This window comes from Carex rostrata, chromosome 30, assembly GCF_964058835.1.
Source record: "Carex rostrata chromosome 30, lpCarRost1.2, whole genome shotgun sequence".
In the NCBI taxonomy this organism is placed as follows: domain Eukaryota; kingdom Viridiplantae; phylum Streptophyta; class Magnoliopsida; order Poales; family Cyperaceae; genus Carex; species Carex rostrata.
Genome location: NC_135947.1, coordinates 3706428 through 3723469, shown reverse-complemented (window position 1 = coordinate 3723469; position 17042 = coordinate 3706428). Strand labels below are relative to the sequence as shown.

The window sequence follows — 17042 nt, the reverse complement described above, 5'->3', positions numbered from 1 at the left end:
TGCCACTCAGATTATTGGATTTGAAGGAAATCCATATTCAGAATGAAATCACCGCACGAGAAATAAACAGTTCATTTCATAATGACGAATGCAAATGCTCAATAATAGAATCCAATTGAATAACAAAAATTACAGAAATAAATCAGATTTCTAAGAATCTTATCAGAATAAATGGTTTGGGTCAAAATATTTTAAACCATAAAGTTAGGTAATATTTGGAACCTAATCTTTACAACCACTGAGTCTAGTAACATTTGGTTTCTTAACTTTACAATTTCAAATCTGGTAACACTCATAGATACAATAACATGTATCTGTCGTGTCAGGACTTATACCATTCTAACTATTTGTTAACAAAAACAATACGAAATCAATATAACAATACTGTCATTAAAGAAAATCAATGATAAGACAGTAACCACAGTTCATTAGTCTCACAATCACAATTCACAATTTATTTAATATCCCCTATCCAACCGGTACTGGATTCAGTTGGGGTCATTCACCATATGCGCATAAGGGTCCTGGAGTAAAGTCTAGTAGCTAGCTAGACTTTACGTATAATAATCATTTTTCTCCACTGTATGGAGGTTCAAGGATTTCATTATTCAATATTCATTCAATTCAATCACTGTGGTCTTAATCAATCATTTGCAATAAGAATAAACCAATCGATAAACAATATCAACATGACAGTCAACAGACTTACCTGTAATTCAGTTTCAGTTGTATTGGGCTATGCATATGATGCAACAGTTCAATCAATGCAGTCAATCAAATATTCAAAATGCACAGCGAGTTACGATTTAATTCCTAGTTATGAATCTCAGACTAATTCAATAACCTCGCACCTGATATCGTAGGGCAATAAAGCGTGGTCACCAATAGTTAAATTTTCTTGAACATATCATCTTGTCAGTCTCCTCCCGTAATTATACCTTAATTAATAGAAGCATTTGTATTAATAGATAGTAACTATTGATTAATTCTTTTTATTTCATTTCCATTTCAATCCAATTTATTTTCATTCATTTTCGAGCATAGATCAATTTAGATCAAATCCACTTTACCTTTCTACAAATATTCATTTTTCCGAACCAAGTTCGAAAGACAAGCTCATTAAAGTATTCATTTTTTTTCTTCTTTTTTTTTTTAAAAACCATTACTGATGCGAAACAGGAGAATAGAACCATACCATGATTGTAATCAAGAGATTTAGAGAAGGGTCAATATGTCTATCTGCCACCCGTCATCACCAACAACATGTGCTCATGAACCAAGATTTACTCTCAAATTTTCTAAATCCAAAATCGATTTAAGAGGAACAATAGCATGAGGAAAAGAGAATAGAGATAGTACGGTAGACAGGTAATAAGCAGCATAGTAACCTAGTTGCTTAGAAGTGTTGGGCATTGAGAGATTGCCACGTAAAAAGAAAGACATGGGAACGTTGAGGATTATGAGAGAAACAACAAAAATTTAATTTACATATTAGAAATAAGGAACTATACATGTACCCCACGTGTCAAATCAAATATATTTAATTGAAATATCTAGTTTGCCTAACCATTCTAAATTACTCATTCTCATCCCTGTAGTATATATAAATTTTCAATGCAAACAATTTGTAACTAACTTTGAGATAACTTGATTAACTTGATTAACTTGTTAATCTATTCAAACAATTTAATATTTGTTCCTTAACTGTTACTTATTTTGGTGAAAAATATATTCATGAATTTCGTATAATATTTTTAGTTATTAATTTCATTTTCATATTTTTCATAGTGTTACAAAATGTATTTTGATTTAATACGTAATAGTTATCATATCTTTATTCTGAATTAAAATAAGTAAGTGTTTATTTTATTTTAAAGAGTTTACATTGTACGTTGAAGAATTCATTCAAGAAGAAAAAAAATATACATTACATTTTAGGGGTGACAAAATTTTGAGTTTAAAAATGGATGACATTATTTTTAAAACTATTATGCGTTTATTTCAATTATAGTAATTATACGTTCTACTTGAAAAAAGTGTTCAATCTGAGACTTCAAGGAATTTGAATATAGTATGAGCTGACTTGCGAGCCAGACCAGGCTTGGCCTGGCTGAGCCGAGCCGAGCTGAGCTTTTTCTTTCGCAACCTAGCTGGAGCCGAGTTATTTTACTTCTTTCATTGAGCCAAGCCGAGTTTGAGCCGAACCTTGATCATTAGCAGTCCTAATGTCAATATTGTGATGATAAGAACAGTGACTACAATACCAATAACAATAATATCATCTCCAGTGATACTAATTAAACTTGTTATTACGAAAATGATCTATGTTCATTAATATAATACCACTGATATAATTCTTAGAATATGTTATTTCATTTAAAAATTTGAATTTGATAATTCATGGTATTTTTTTTGAAATAAATCGCAATAAGAAACAGGCAATATAATAATTTTCTCCTCTAATTTTATATGACCAACCAGTTCTATGTTTTTATGGTAATTTGAACATTTTATGTCTTTAAAGTTAAAAAATAGTATAGAGTAAAAAACTCTGGGGATTTCAAGGCAAACTGGCAAAGTAATCCAAAGATACTATGGTCTATGGCACTTTTATATCAGGTGCAGTTGTGCACATACGAATGAGTATGGCTAGTATAACATCAGTGTTATTTAAGCCTATATAACACAAGCTCTAAAATCTATTGAATTGATTTCAAACGGTGAATTCAAACCGTTCAAACCGATCTATGTCATTAGTTGTGCGTTTACATGCAAATTTATAAATTTTTGAATTTATTTAGTATCAAATTAAGCGGTCAAATGAATGAGTTTTTAAGTTAATTTTAATACATTCATTTTTCAACATTTTTATCGCTTGATTTGATACTAAAATAACTCGAAAATATAAAAAAAATTACAAGTAAACGCATCACTCATAAAGTAAATTGGTTTGAACGGTTTGGATTAATCGTTTGAAGTCTATTCAATCAATTTTGAAGTTAGTGTCATATGACACCAATGTCACACTAGCCGGACTCCATACAAATATGGAATAAAGGACTATTTTGTAAAATTTAGGAGGAATTTCATTCATGCCCTTCAAGAATCTCAAAATCATGTATTCCCCCCACCCCTCTAAAACTCATAATATCATATTTACCCCTCTAAAATTCAAATACTCACAAATTTACCCAATTTATCGTCTTTTCTATTAAAGCTCATTTAAAATTTATATAATACTCATTTTTCTTTTTATTAAAAAATAAAAATATGTGTAGTTTGTTTAAGAGAAATGTTCAGTCCTCTAGTTGGCCGACTGTGAGGATAAATTATTCATTTTCTTAGTTGTGACGTGCACATAAACCGATAAACATATAACTAAATATCACTATGTATGCATCACAAGTAGAGAAATAGAGCCCTCGGAAGCCGACCTAATGGGAGTGAATATTTTTTTAACATACACTGCATATTTTTATGTTTTTAATAAAGAGTAAAATGAGAATTTTATAAATTTAAAATAAATCTTAACAGTAAAGAAAATAAATTGGATACATTTGAGAGTTTTGAAATTTAGAGAGGGATAAATTTTGTGACATAAAATTCTTCCTATTTATAATAATATATTTCAAAATTAAGGATTTAAAGTCACAAAGTGCATGAAGAGCATGTCTTAGGAATCTCTTCCTTGATGATATACTGCCATACTGGATTAGATATAGTAGAATGGCATCGTCCTTTAAATGCCTTCATGTGCGCTTTATATTTGTTGGAATAAATATAATCGCCTCCTCAGACCAATGTAACACTATATTTGAGAGCTAGATATCGTATCAAATATGAGGTGAGAACGAATCGGACAAGGATAAGATCGAATAGTGTATCCGTATCTATTTCTTGTTTATCGGATAAGCAATAATATTATTTATTGGTTTTGCCAAGTACATGTTAAAAAATATAGTGAAATGAGGTACAATTCGATTAATATATTCCTTATTTAATAATAACTAATAAATAAGAGTGAGACTATGGTAGTACTCGTTGGTCTATGCTATGAATTTGTATCTTCATTTTCATTATTCAAATAGCCAATCTGAGGCCTACGGGCATGAAGTAATAAAAAAAAAAATAGCCAATCTGAGCCATTCAATATGATAGTCATATGAAAATGTACTAGAAAATTAAATTAATACTTATTATTATTATTATTTTTTTTATATACAAGTAGAAAATCATCTAATTTAAAAATTATAGACCTTCTAGTTATTTTCTACCTATCTAAATAGAAAAAAAATTACAAAAAAAAATATAAATTTCGATCCCCTTTATATTTTAGTTTTAAGTTCATGTTAAACAATTCAAATTAACTATAAAAATTTAAAAATAAATATAGAGATTCATAGCACAGACCCATTTGTGTTTTACCAAATACCATAGTATCAGTCAATAAATAATACTCTTCAAGATAATAGATAAAAAATAAATAAAAGCCACATTTATAGAAAACGATCGATTAAAAACAGATAGAAAAGCATGAAAAAAAAAATACTTGAATAGTACGATTCCTACATTAACTTATGGTGAAAGGTGCCATTGTTTATAAATAATATACATTAACAAACCATACATACTACATTTAATATTGACGACAACATGTGAAGGCGTGAAATTTGAGAAATAGATAATAACCTTGCAGCAATATACTAAAATGAAAGAAAAATTCAAAACCGACTCAGAGCGGAACCATAAAATTGAAAAACAAAAGTTGAAAAATCTGGTATATACTACATTTCTGTTCTGAGCACGAATCCATTGATCACTTATTCATAAACTGCAATTTAGCACAATAAATCTGATTTTATTTAGGTAAAAGTCAATGGATACTGCAAAAATTGGCATACATGGATGATATATAACATTTTGCACATACGCTAGATTTTGAAAATAGAACTGGTTTTATGATTATTTTATGACATTAGTCAATTAGTTGGAGTATTTGAAAACATAGAAATGAAGTATGATTTACTAATTGTCATGTTAAAAATGCTAGATCATTCATTTTGCTCATTAAAACCTTGTGTGGTTATTGGTCAGGTACCTTGAAGAAGAAAGTCAAAGATGCAGTTAGAGAGTGGCTTTCTGTGATTGAAGATGCTATTTCATTAGCTCAGTACATGCCCATGGAGGTGGTTGTTTACCAACCAGCAGCCGGCTCTGAAGACCTAGATGCTTATGAAGACTAAACTCTAATTTTCTCACTTAGATATTATTAGCCTTAGCCCATTACTTAGCGGCTTAGTTTTAGCAACATTAGTCTATTTTTGGAATATTGCAAGTGTTAAGCATTGGATGATGTATGTCTTGATGACTGTTTTATTGTTGCGTTTTTTTAGTTGACTCTAGAACTGAAACAACTATGATGATGTAATTATCCATATTCCGATCAATGAAATGAATGTTTTGCCTTTTAAAAAAAAAAAAAAAATCTGGTATAATGTAATTTCATTTTATTAAAAAAGTACTGATATATACAAAAATTATAAAAATTTAATAAACAAAGTTACAAACTTTCAATTATGTACATAGATTTTACCTCAATCTTCCTTCACTAAAAATACGCCCCTAGAAACCATAACTCGAAATTAGCTCACAACAGAGAGTTTATTTATTTTTATTTTTTGTGTGGAAGAAACACAACATAAAGAGCTTTGAATGACGCGCAACAAGAGTTCCTAATCATTTTTGTCTCCCCCATTTTTATAATAATGATAATTATTGTTCTTCATCTTTCGATAAATTATTATTCATCTTTCGGCGCTTGATTGTTCATAAGCTTATTTTTTTTTAGTTTGAGAAATGAATTACGAGAGCATGCGGTATTCGGGATTGAATCGTTTGCTCCCCTGGGGGCAGAAAATTCCTGCCTCCAGAGTCACTGTTGGTGGACCCCCTAAACCCTAAATCCTAAACCTCTAAATCCTAAACCCGGCCCCACCCCGCAGTGACTGAGGGGGTAGGATTTTCCTGCACCCCGGGGGGCAGGTGATCTGCTTCCGCGGTATTCAACTAACCTAACAAGGCTACAAGCATTGCATGTCCCATCCCAATTTTTTTTTTTTTTTGGAATTTGGATAATAGATGAGCTCCCCTGATTATTGCTTGGCCAATTAACAAAGGATAATTAATTTGAGAGAGAATTCTGGCTTTTTCATTGCTTGCTCACCAAATTTGATCAGCTTATTTCAATTTTAACATTCACTTTCAGTAGATATATGTTTTTTTATTCCATCATTATTTCATTAAATTATGTAAATATGCCTTGAGAAGCAAGTCTGTCTTTGGTTAAATAATTTTTGTGTTGTATAAGATGTGAGATTCCCTTTCTGTTTTGTTCAATTAATTTCTTAAAAATTTTCTAGCATGTGGCAGATAACATTTTATGTACTTCTCATGGAATTAGCATAATATCTGATTAATGTCATGTTAACATTACATTGATGTTACTTTTACTACGTTAATTGTAAATAGGTGACACATCACCATGGTCAGCTTCCAAAGAAAACACATTGTTTACAAAATTCAAGAATTGAAATGTCCAATTACAAATTTTTCATCAATCTAACTGAACCAAATCAAATATTTATAGCTAGTGCTTTGCATTCGGCCCGTGTTCCTGGACCCGGCCCAAAATACCAAAAAGCCCGAATATAACCCGATTTGGGGAGGGGAGAAAAGGGCTAGCCTAGAGAAAAATTGAATTCAAGCATATGTTGAGCGTGCATTTAAAATGTAAAGGTAATATTTGACATAATAAATATACAAATGAATTCATTTGATTAAATTGACCCATCTCGGCCCGTCTAATTGGATGAACTCTCGAAAGGCCCAACAATCCTCCAAAACTTAATGACAGACCACTCCATCTTGGTTGAACTTTGGAAAAGATGAGCTCGTCGGGAATACACAATGTCAGACCACTCTATCGGTCTGACGGTCTATTGTGATAAAGGCATAAAGCTTTGATCACTCTATTGTGCATCGAAAACCGTAGAGACCCCCTCGAAATCTAGTTTTTGACTGATTCTGAAGTTCAAGCCAAATTGACTGAATTAAAAGGGAAAGGCGCCTTTTTTTTTCCAGTTGACAGGCGCCTCAGTCAATAAAAACTCCACCATCTGCCCTAAAGTAACCCAGATTTTGCGTTTGGATTCAGACCGTCCGATCAGAATTTTGGATCATTATTCGCGTCAGAGAAGATCGAACGGTCTACATCCAAACTCAAAACACTTGAGTTACTTTAGGGGATCCGAATTCCAAGAAAAGGGTACCTTCTTTCTATTCCTTAAATTTCCATGTTTCCCTGAACAGAGGAGTTAAACCGTCCCTAAAAACACATCTTTTCCATCCTTTTTTAGGTAGACATTAAGCAACGCAGGTAGAAGAAGCTCATTCCTCTCTGTTCTTTTGTAATAAAACCTCTCCTCTTCATAAATCCATCCATGTCATCCCCACAATATCCCGTCAAAACAGTACTACAAACCACAGGTTGTGTACGTCCAATGGAAATGGTGACGAGTACTCGTATGTTCAAGATAACGGGATACTCTTTGGATAAGCATATGGGCAAAGGTAAATTTCTGGAATCAACAATCTTTGATGTCGGTAATAATTACTGGAGCATCCAGTATTACCCCAGTGGCTGCCTCGCAGCTGAGGATGATGATATTTCGATATTTATCTGTCTCAAAAGTAAATTAGAATGTGTCAAAGCACAATATAGTTTTACTATTCTAGACCAAAATGGATGCGCTTCTCTCCTGAGCAATACAAGAGAGATTACACATTTTGGTAATGACACAGAGTGGGGATTTCTGTCATTTGCTAAAAGAGATGTATTCGAGTCATATATTAAGGATGATTGTTTTGTAATTAAATGCATGGTTAGTGTTTTTAAAGTTTTTCCAGTTGAACCACTTGCACAATTTGCTGTTCTACCTGGTAACATCCAGCAGAAATTTGATCATCTCTTTTTGGAGAATGAAAATGAAGCAGATGTTCAGGGGCGGATCTACTGTAGCACAGGGGGCCCTTTCTGAATTTCAAGTTTTAGTAATGATTTATTGATACCGATTGATTTTGTCCTTTCTGGAAATTTTTTTGCCTTCCTTTGAATATTTGATTTATAATTCAGGTTAAATTTAGTATTAAAATCAAAATAAATTTTTTAAATTATGATTAGTAATATTTTAATGTATTCAGGTTAAATTTTTGTATGCTTCAAATCCTTGAAATTGATGGTTTAGTTATTTTTTAATGTATTTTTGTGTTGAATGTATCTTTGACTTGAGTTGCGGAGCAGTTGGAAGATTTAGTATTTATCGAAGCACTACCTTTTTATCTGAGCTGTACAAAAGTTCTTTGAAACAAGTACTACTGTTTTATTATAAATATATAGAGTTGGGCTACGGTGCTTTGTGAAGTAAAATGTGTATTTTACTTCACATTCATAATGTCGATCTGAATCATTTAAGTTGATATTCATATTAAATTATGCTTGAAGAACAAATTTTATATCTTTTGAAATTTTTTTACTATTTTTTTAGAATTTTTGAATGTTGTTGTTTTTTATGGTCCAGAATTTTTTGAAAAATAACGATTTTAAAAAATTCTAAAGAAATAGTAAATAATTTCCAAAAAATGTAAAATTTGGCCTTTAAGCACAATTTAATATGGAGATCAATTTGAACAGTTTAGATCAATATTTTGAACTTTAAAATTGAAAATATAGATGTAAATTAAAACACTCGCTTTACTTTGTGAAGTAATGTAGCCTCTCTCTCTAGTACTAATTATTCCATGTGCATCAAATGATATGAGAAAAATTATAGCCCTCGCCGGAAACAGTATATTAAACATAATAACACAATTTACTATCAAAAGCTAACATCAAACATTAACCAAAAAAACTTTGTTCGAAGTTCTACTTAGCACAATATTCCAGAGCTCATCTATGCATGCAATACACACGCAATCCAAATTATTATTTATTTTTTCTATAAATATGAAAAAAGATTGAGAACAAAAATTACGACCTAATACCGACACATCTCCTGATAGTAACTGACTAGTCTATATACAAACAAATTTGGCTGATATATACACAAAATTTTATGCAACTAAATTTATTTAACTATTCACTATGTTCACACCAGCATCCCAAAATTCTCTCTTCTGAAAATTCTCTATTTCCATGGAATATTGTCTCGAATCAAAAGCTGTGCTGTCTCCAAACCAGACCCCATTACAAAGGTCAGACGGGTTACACCCACTCTCCAGTGCCTTTAAAACCTGATATTTGTTTATATTATTAAAATTTAATAATCAGCTTCAGGGAGCAAATTTTCACTAAAATACAATTTGAAAAATAGATTGACATGCAGTCATTTTAGTTTAACTCATGATACTATGTTTTTCTAAATGACACCACAACTGTGGGAGATCAACACCTACTGGTAAGTAGCATAAAATCAGAAGCTGATCTACTTCTGTTACTGGTACGCCAAAACTGTACTAGGATACCATGTACTAATAAAGGCAAATGGAGTACCTGAGGCATGCTGAGCCTATTAGCAGCAGAATGGCGCACACAACTTGCTGCCACATTGACCATCTCAAGCATTTCTTTTTCAACATAATTTCCCATTAGTTTTGGATCCACCAAATTTTCAAAATTTCTGTTGTTAATTGCTTCAACGAGCAGTGGCCATGCCTATTAAATAAGAACAACAACAATTTTGATCAGCTATGCACAACAATTGTTTAAATATGCCCTCCGGATGGCACATCTCACACGATCTATCTAAAAATGAAAATTTCAAAGAAAATTGAAAATGAAATATTCATTGCGGGTATCCCCTCCAAATTGTCGGGTCCGGATCCCCTAAAGTAACCAAATCTTTGGGTTTTGGATTGAGACCGTCTGATTCGAATCCATCGCTCGAGATTGTTTTGCGATCCGAATTCACCTCTCGAGATGTGTGCACTCCACTTCGGATAGATTATTACGGATTTGAATCGGACGGTCCCGATTTAAAACCCAAAGATTGGGTTACTTCATTGGATCTGAACTCCAAATTGTCATATCTCCTGCAATCAATCTAAAAATGAATATTTCAAAGAAAATTGAAATATTCATTCCTAATTAACTTAACTAATGCTAGATACTTATTATTAACCAGAGCAATTTTCTTCAAATAGTTCCGAAAATGAACACATTTTGAATTAACAAACTTAAATTTAAAGTCAAAATTTTGTACCCATCCAACTAAAGTCTCTTCTGGATCTGATGGGTTGATTGCTTTACGACCAGTTATGAGCTCCAATAGCACAACTCCAAAAGAGAACACGTCAGATTTGTAGGTTAATTTTCCAGTAATTGCGTATTCTGGTGCTAGATACCTAAATATTTCATGAATTATCATCAATCTCAAAAATAACTTCTTTAACTGAAACAATTTTCTAAACAGAGTACATATGCAATATTTTTTAACTTAGAAAAAATATAATGGTCATTGAAAATAAAACAATTCAATGAATTAAGCAGTATTTACCCATATGTGCCCATAACACGGGTTGAGACGTGGGTATTGCTATCATATGTCAACTTTGCAAGTCCGAAATCTGCAATCTATTTTCATGTACATTTAACAGATGATTTTTTATATTAAAAAAAAAGACTAACAAAAGGAACAATATCTTAAGTTCTAGAGAAGAAATGAGAAATCGAAGCACCTTAGGTTCAAAGGAATTATCCAAGAGAATATTCGCCGATTTGATGTCCCGGTGTACAATCTTAGGTTCACCTGCAAACTCCAAAATAAAGCTTTAATATAAGTGCATACACATCGAAACAAACTCAGGAAAAAGACTAGGTTATTGTTTCAAATCCCGATGGAGAAAAAATGCTGACTAAGTTTAAAAATTGCAAATGCACTTCATGTCTAATGTGACCCCAAAAAAATAATATAACATTTCTTGATAGATTCATTTTTGTTCATGGTGCTTACAAATCTATCCTATATTTTTTGTCTTGCAAATTCCTGTGTTTCTTGCTTTTCTCAATTTAATCATATTATTTGCAGATAGAAATGTCAAGATCTATGTCAATTAAGAGCAAAATTTGTCTTGTCTGTTGTTATTCTGGTTGAAAATCGACCAAATTAGCTCATTTTATCACAGTATCAAGCTAATTAGCGTTGACAAGATGGATACATTACCTTTTCCATTTCCTAACCTAATAGCAATCCCCTTTTTTAAAATAATATCGGCTCTTATTTCCATATATGAGATACAGTGGATAAGCATACAGACACTAAAATATTGCCTTTTTCCACTTAGCAAGTACAGGTTCTGGTATCAGTATCTACCACTGGATCCTATAAAGTGAAGAAATATTATTGAGTCTGGCTAGTATAACATCTGTCATTTCAGCCTATATGACACCAACTCCAAAACCTATCGAATTGACTTCAAACGGTAAATCCAATCCGTTCAAACCGATCTACTTCATTAGTTGTGTGTTTATATCAAAATTTATAATTTTTTGAATTTATTTAGTATCAAGTCAAGCTGTCAAATGTATAAGTTTTTAAGTTAATTTTAATACATTCATTTTTCAACATTTTTATCGCTTGATTTGATACTAAAATAACTTGAAAATATAGAAAAATTGTATCTAAACGCATCACTCATAAAGTAAATCGGTTTGAACGGTTTAGATTAGTCGTTTGAAGTATATTCAATTGATTTTGAATTTAGTGTCATATGACACCGATGTTATACTAACCGGACTCAATATTATAATCAAATAAAAGTAGCAGACATACAGTCTTCATGTAGGTACTTCAGACCCCGAGCAGAGCCAATTGCTATTTTCATTCTCTTTTGCCAATCTAATACTGGTAGGCCTTCCTCTGTTCCATGTAATAAAAAGCAATGCAAAATTTGATAAATGATCATGCATAATATGAGAATTTTGGACCCTTCCGAAATAGTAACTGCAACTTGCAAATGTGTTTCCCTTATTAGTAAAAAAATATTAGATTGTATCTTAATACTATTAATTTGAGCATAATTAAAATGGTGGCTTAGCAGCAAACATCAAAAACTAATTCAAATTATCCAAATTCAAAACTGTTAATGATGACAAGAGCTGTACTGCATTATTGTCTCTGGATATGATTTATTTTTTTAATATTATTCAGCCACTTTATACAGTGAAATAATTAATTTGCATGTCATGCACAAGTAGATGGGATTAATTTGAGTTCTCAGTTTCAACAAAGAGATTTGGACTCAAATTGAAATCCCAACATCAACTTTGAAAAGAACATTCTCAATTTAAACATAGAGTAATTATGTTTTCTTCAAGAATTAAGTATTATTTTTGCCTTCTTTACTAAAAAAAGTATTATTTTGCCATCTCTTGAAGAAAAATTAATTATTATGCACAATTTCACTCAATGGGTTCAAATTGCGATTTGTATCATGAATCATTATATTTGGAATCAAGTCGACCAATCATGAATCAAATTGAAACGTAAGATTTACACCACTATTCTCAAAATTAACTAAAACAACTAACAATAAGATTCACACCACCAAATTCACACCACTTTTCAAAAATAATTATAATACCAAACAAGGAACATGTTTTCCCTAGAATCTTAAGTTGAACATTAAACAAGGAGCATTTATATGCTGGGTTCTTAATTCAAATGAACTTGTCAGAAAGCAATTTTGTAGACCCAAGTTAGAAAAATCAGGGCCAGTGTAAATGACCTTCACAAAATTGCAAAGAACCCAATAATTTTTTTGATGCTATCCGATATATATATATATATATATATATATAGAGCGTGACTAATTTAAAAAACAGCGATTTCAAACCATCTTAATAAATAGTAAAAAAATTCCAAAAAATGTAAAATTTGGTCTCTAAGCAGATTTTATAATAGATTGAACATCTAACGGTTTAGATTTGTTGTTTGATCATCACACACTAAAATATAACCCCGGAAGCACCTCGGCCGAAGTGCTTCCGGTAGCAAATTAGCCACACTCTATATATATATATATACATAGAGGAGGGTTCAAATGCACCCAAATTTTTGTGCACCCAAATGCACCCTATCATTTTTCTCCGTTTTCAAAGTCCGAATAGTCAATCCGAACCGTTAGATACGATATATATATTAAGATGTGCTTGGAGACCAAATTTTACATTTTTTAGAATTTTTTTACTATTTATTAAGTCACTTTGAAAATCGCTGATCCAATGGTTCAGAAAATGTAAAATCAGCGATTTTCAAAGTGGCTTAATAAATAGTAAAAAAATTCCAAAAAATGTAAAATTTGGTCTCCAAGCACACCTTAGTATATAGATCGCAACTAACGGTTCGGATTGACTATTCGGACTTTGAAAACGGAAAAAAAGAATTTGAAAGATAGGGTGCATTTGAACCCTCCTCATATATATATATATGAGGAGGGTTGCAATGCCTCATATCCTTCATACTTTATCATATCTCATATTCTATATCTTCGTTTTCAAAGTTCAAATTGCCGATCCGAACTGTTTAACATGATATATATACTAAAATATGGTTCGGGATGAAATTTTATAATTTTTGAAAAAAATTTACTATTTTTTAAGAGGGGTAGAAAATCACTTTTTTTTAAACGGTTCAAAAACAATGATTTTGTACCTATCTTAAAAAATAGTAAAAAAATTCTAAAAAATATAAAATTTCATCTCCATTCATATTTTAGTATAAATATTATGTTGAACGATTCGGATCGATAATTTGGACTTTGAAAATGAAGATAATAAAATATGAGGTATGATGAGGTATGAAAAAGATGAGGCATTGGAACCCTCCTCTCTCTCTCTCTATATATATATATAGTTGGGCTACGGTACTTCGCGAAGTAAAGCAAGTGTTTTATTTCACGTCTATATCTTCAATTTCAAAGTTCAAAACGTTGATCCGAACCGTTCAAGTTGATCTCCATATTAAATTGTGCTCGGAGACCAAATTTTACAATTTTTGAAAATTTTTTACTATTTTTTTAAAATTTTTTGAAAATCACTGTTTTTCAGAAAATTCTGGACCATCAAAAACAGCAATATCCAAAAATTCTAAAGAAATAGTAAAAACTTCCCAAAAATGTAAAATTTGGTCTCCAAGCACAATTTAATATGGAGATCAACTTGAACGGTTCAGATCAACGTTTTTGTACTTTAAAATCGCAAAATATGAGTGTGAAGTAAAACGATTGCAGCAAAAGGTTGGGTGTTATTATCAGAAGAGTTTTGAAAAAAACTAACCATGTAAGTGGTACGAGAGGGTTTGATTGGGAACAAACTCATAGATGAGCAACTGATACAGCTCAGTGAAGCAGTAACCTAGAAATTTGACAAGATGCCGGTGATGAATTCGACATATAATCTCCATTTCTGACCGCATTTCCTGTCCCGCTGATTTCTCTTGCTTGATCTTCTTCACTGCCACCTCAGTCCCATTTGGTAACCGCCCTGCAATTGCCAGGTCAATCAAATCTTTTTTGCAAAATTTGTATTAAGAATTTCAAATTTTGAAATCAATGTTTCTTTGGGCTACATCAATTGGGGTCTCTTATTGATTTTCTTGTATCGCTGTTTTCTAGCTTCACGAGTTATTTTTTGATCTTTGGACTGTAAATGTTACAAATATTACAAATTATTTTTTACCACTTCTCTTTTGCTGTTTATTCCCATCACTGAAGTTTACCCTTTACCCGATTCGTGAACTACTAAAATAGATGTGAGCTGGTGTGTATGTGTGCTACATCCTATAAAGAGAAGAAAATCATGATGGAAAAATATTACTATTGTGCTTAATATTACCACCATATGTGTACTATTAACTACTAATTAAGGCCATAAAGAGGAGGAAAAAAAAATCTATATATTTTTAGTAACCACCTTTATAGACATGTGCAAAGCCACCTTCACCAATTAGATTGGCGTCTGAGAAGCCACCAGTCATGTCATATAAATGCTGGTATGAAAATCCTCCATTTGAATCAAGATTGGAGTTGGTTGAAGAAACTGGTCCTGTATGGAGGCCATATACCACAATAGATAAGTGCAGAAATAAGTATACAAATAAAAATAAAGACAAGTCATTTAGTTGATTAAATGTTCACATGCACTAATCACCAATATAGAAGTTGAGTGTTGGCACCATGATACTGCCATTTGGCTCATACTACATAGTTGATATTGATATCAAAATTTATTTTATTTCATTTTACTTTATTTTAACTTTCAAATCTGATTGTGCAATCTTCTATAATCAGTAACAACCAAGTGATTTCATATAACATATACCAAAAAAGTAACTTTTCATACCAGCATTTTCTGGCATGGTTTTATACTGGCCCGGAAATTTAGTTGCCCAGTTCCTTCTCAACCTCTTCACACAAACAACAAAAAGATACATGAGGCAAAAAAGCATGAAACCAGCCACAAGAGCAATTCCAATAGTTGCCGGAGATGAGTCCGAAGTACCAGTTTTTGGTACCATTGTTGAAGAATCTCGTGTTGGTGGTGACTCAACATGGACAGCTGGTACAGACGAGGTATCAGTTGGATTGGTAAGAGGAGAAAGAATGGGGTTAGGAAAAGGAGGAGAAGGTGGGGTCTGTACCTGTACTGGTACTGGTACAGCTGGAGGAGGTAATGCAATCAAGGGGTCAACTGGAGCTGGAGGTGATGGTACTGGTAGTGGCTGGAATGATGTAATGCTTGGTGAGGATATTGAAGGAGGAGGTTGCTGTACCAAGTCAGGAGGTGTTATTTGAACTGGAACTGATACAGGGTTAGCCGGTGGGGGTGGCAAAACTGGAACTGGTACGGTATTGAGAGGTGGTGGTATCGGAGGTGGAGAATTGGTTATTTGTGGATTTGGTGTTTTTTTGTTTTCAATAAACTCAGGAGAAAGTTGACCGGCATTGAAAGGTGGTGGAGTTAATTGGTTGGTACTGGGCGGTGGTGGAGCTAATTGAATTGCACCGGGTGGTGGTGGAGTTAATTGAATGGCATTTGGAGGTGGTGGAGTTAATTGAATGGCATTTGGAGGTGGTGGAGTTAATTGATTGGCACTAGGAGATGGTAGAGGTAATTGACTGACACTAGGAGATGGTAGAGGTAATTGATTGACAGCAGAAGGTGGTGGTGGGGTGAATTGATTGACAGCAGGAGGTGGTGGGGTTAATTGATTGATACCAGTTTGAGGTGGTGGAGGTGAAATTGTAGGGAATTCAATTGTAGGAGATGGGTTGGGAGATAAAAATAGAGAATTAGCTGAACTTGACATTTGATTTTCAAAACCAAGTTTAGCTTTCAAAGCTTCTTCTTCTTTTCTTTTTCAGGGTAGCTAACGAAAAAATGAACAAACAAGAGGCATTTCATCGAACATGCGAAGGAAATCTAACAATTTAAAGATAAAAAAGAGGAATAAGAGAATCAGAATTTGAGCTGAATTCTGAATAAAATGCAGAAATATAAAATCGAAAAACAAGAAATGTACACAAGCAAGGAAAACAATCGAGGGAGAACAGACACTAATCCCTTTCTCGTCTCCCCGATTTCCTTCAAGAAGAAAATTGGAAATGAGAGCGAGAGAGAGAAACTAAAATTTGGCTGGTGTATAGGATTCTAATCTGGTATTCTCTTTTCTCCTGTAATCACGCGCTTTATTAACCTTTTAAAAATACAATCTACACCAGGAGCAAAGTATTTTGGAGGGAAGAGATAGGATCATGAATGCATCCGTACTATTTTTAAGTATAATTAGTTGATAAATATATATATATCAGGTGGAGATCAAATTTGATTGTACGGATATAACACCTGATTGAACGGTGGATCTGCTCATCGAACCAGCCTTGGTAGTTGGTACCATGGGCATCGGAACGCCTCCGCTTCCTCCCGGATA

The 17042-nt window shown here is 32.5% G+C and overlaps 2 protein-coding genes across 3 annotated transcripts; one reads left to right on the top strand and one right to left on the bottom strand.

The window, feature by feature from the left end:
• Positions 1-7559: 7559 nt before the first annotated feature.
• LOC144546637 (BTB/POZ and MATH domain-containing protein 3-like) lies at positions 7560-8096 on the top strand. The gene has a single exon (XM_078295177.1). The coding sequence runs from the start codon at positions 7560-7562 to the stop codon at positions 8094-8096; it is 537 nt and encodes a 178-aa protein (XP_078151303.1).
• An 832-nt stretch (positions 8097-8928) lies between these two features.
• Positions 8929-16814, bottom strand: LOC144547002 (proline-rich receptor-like protein kinase PERK15). 2 transcript variants are annotated; one of them, XM_078295603.1, is made up of 10 exons: positions 15627-16814; positions 15455-15518; positions 15026-15157; positions 14390-14596; positions 11886-11972; positions 10792-10862; positions 10611-10687; positions 10317-10458; positions 9608-9769; positions 8929-9348 (listed from the first exon to the last, which is right to left on the bottom strand). In XM_078295603.1, the coding sequence occupies exons 1-10, from the start codon at positions 16419-16421 to the stop codon at positions 9187-9189; spliced, it is 1899 nt and encodes a 632-aa protein (XP_078151729.1). In that variant the 5' UTR covers positions 16422-16814; the 3' UTR covers positions 8929-9186. The 2 variants fall into 2 exon arrangements, with proteins under 2 accessions (XP_078151729.1, XP_078151728.1); XM_078295602.1 differs by having other exon boundaries at positions 15455-16814.
• Positions 16815-17042: the final 228 nt, after the last annotated feature.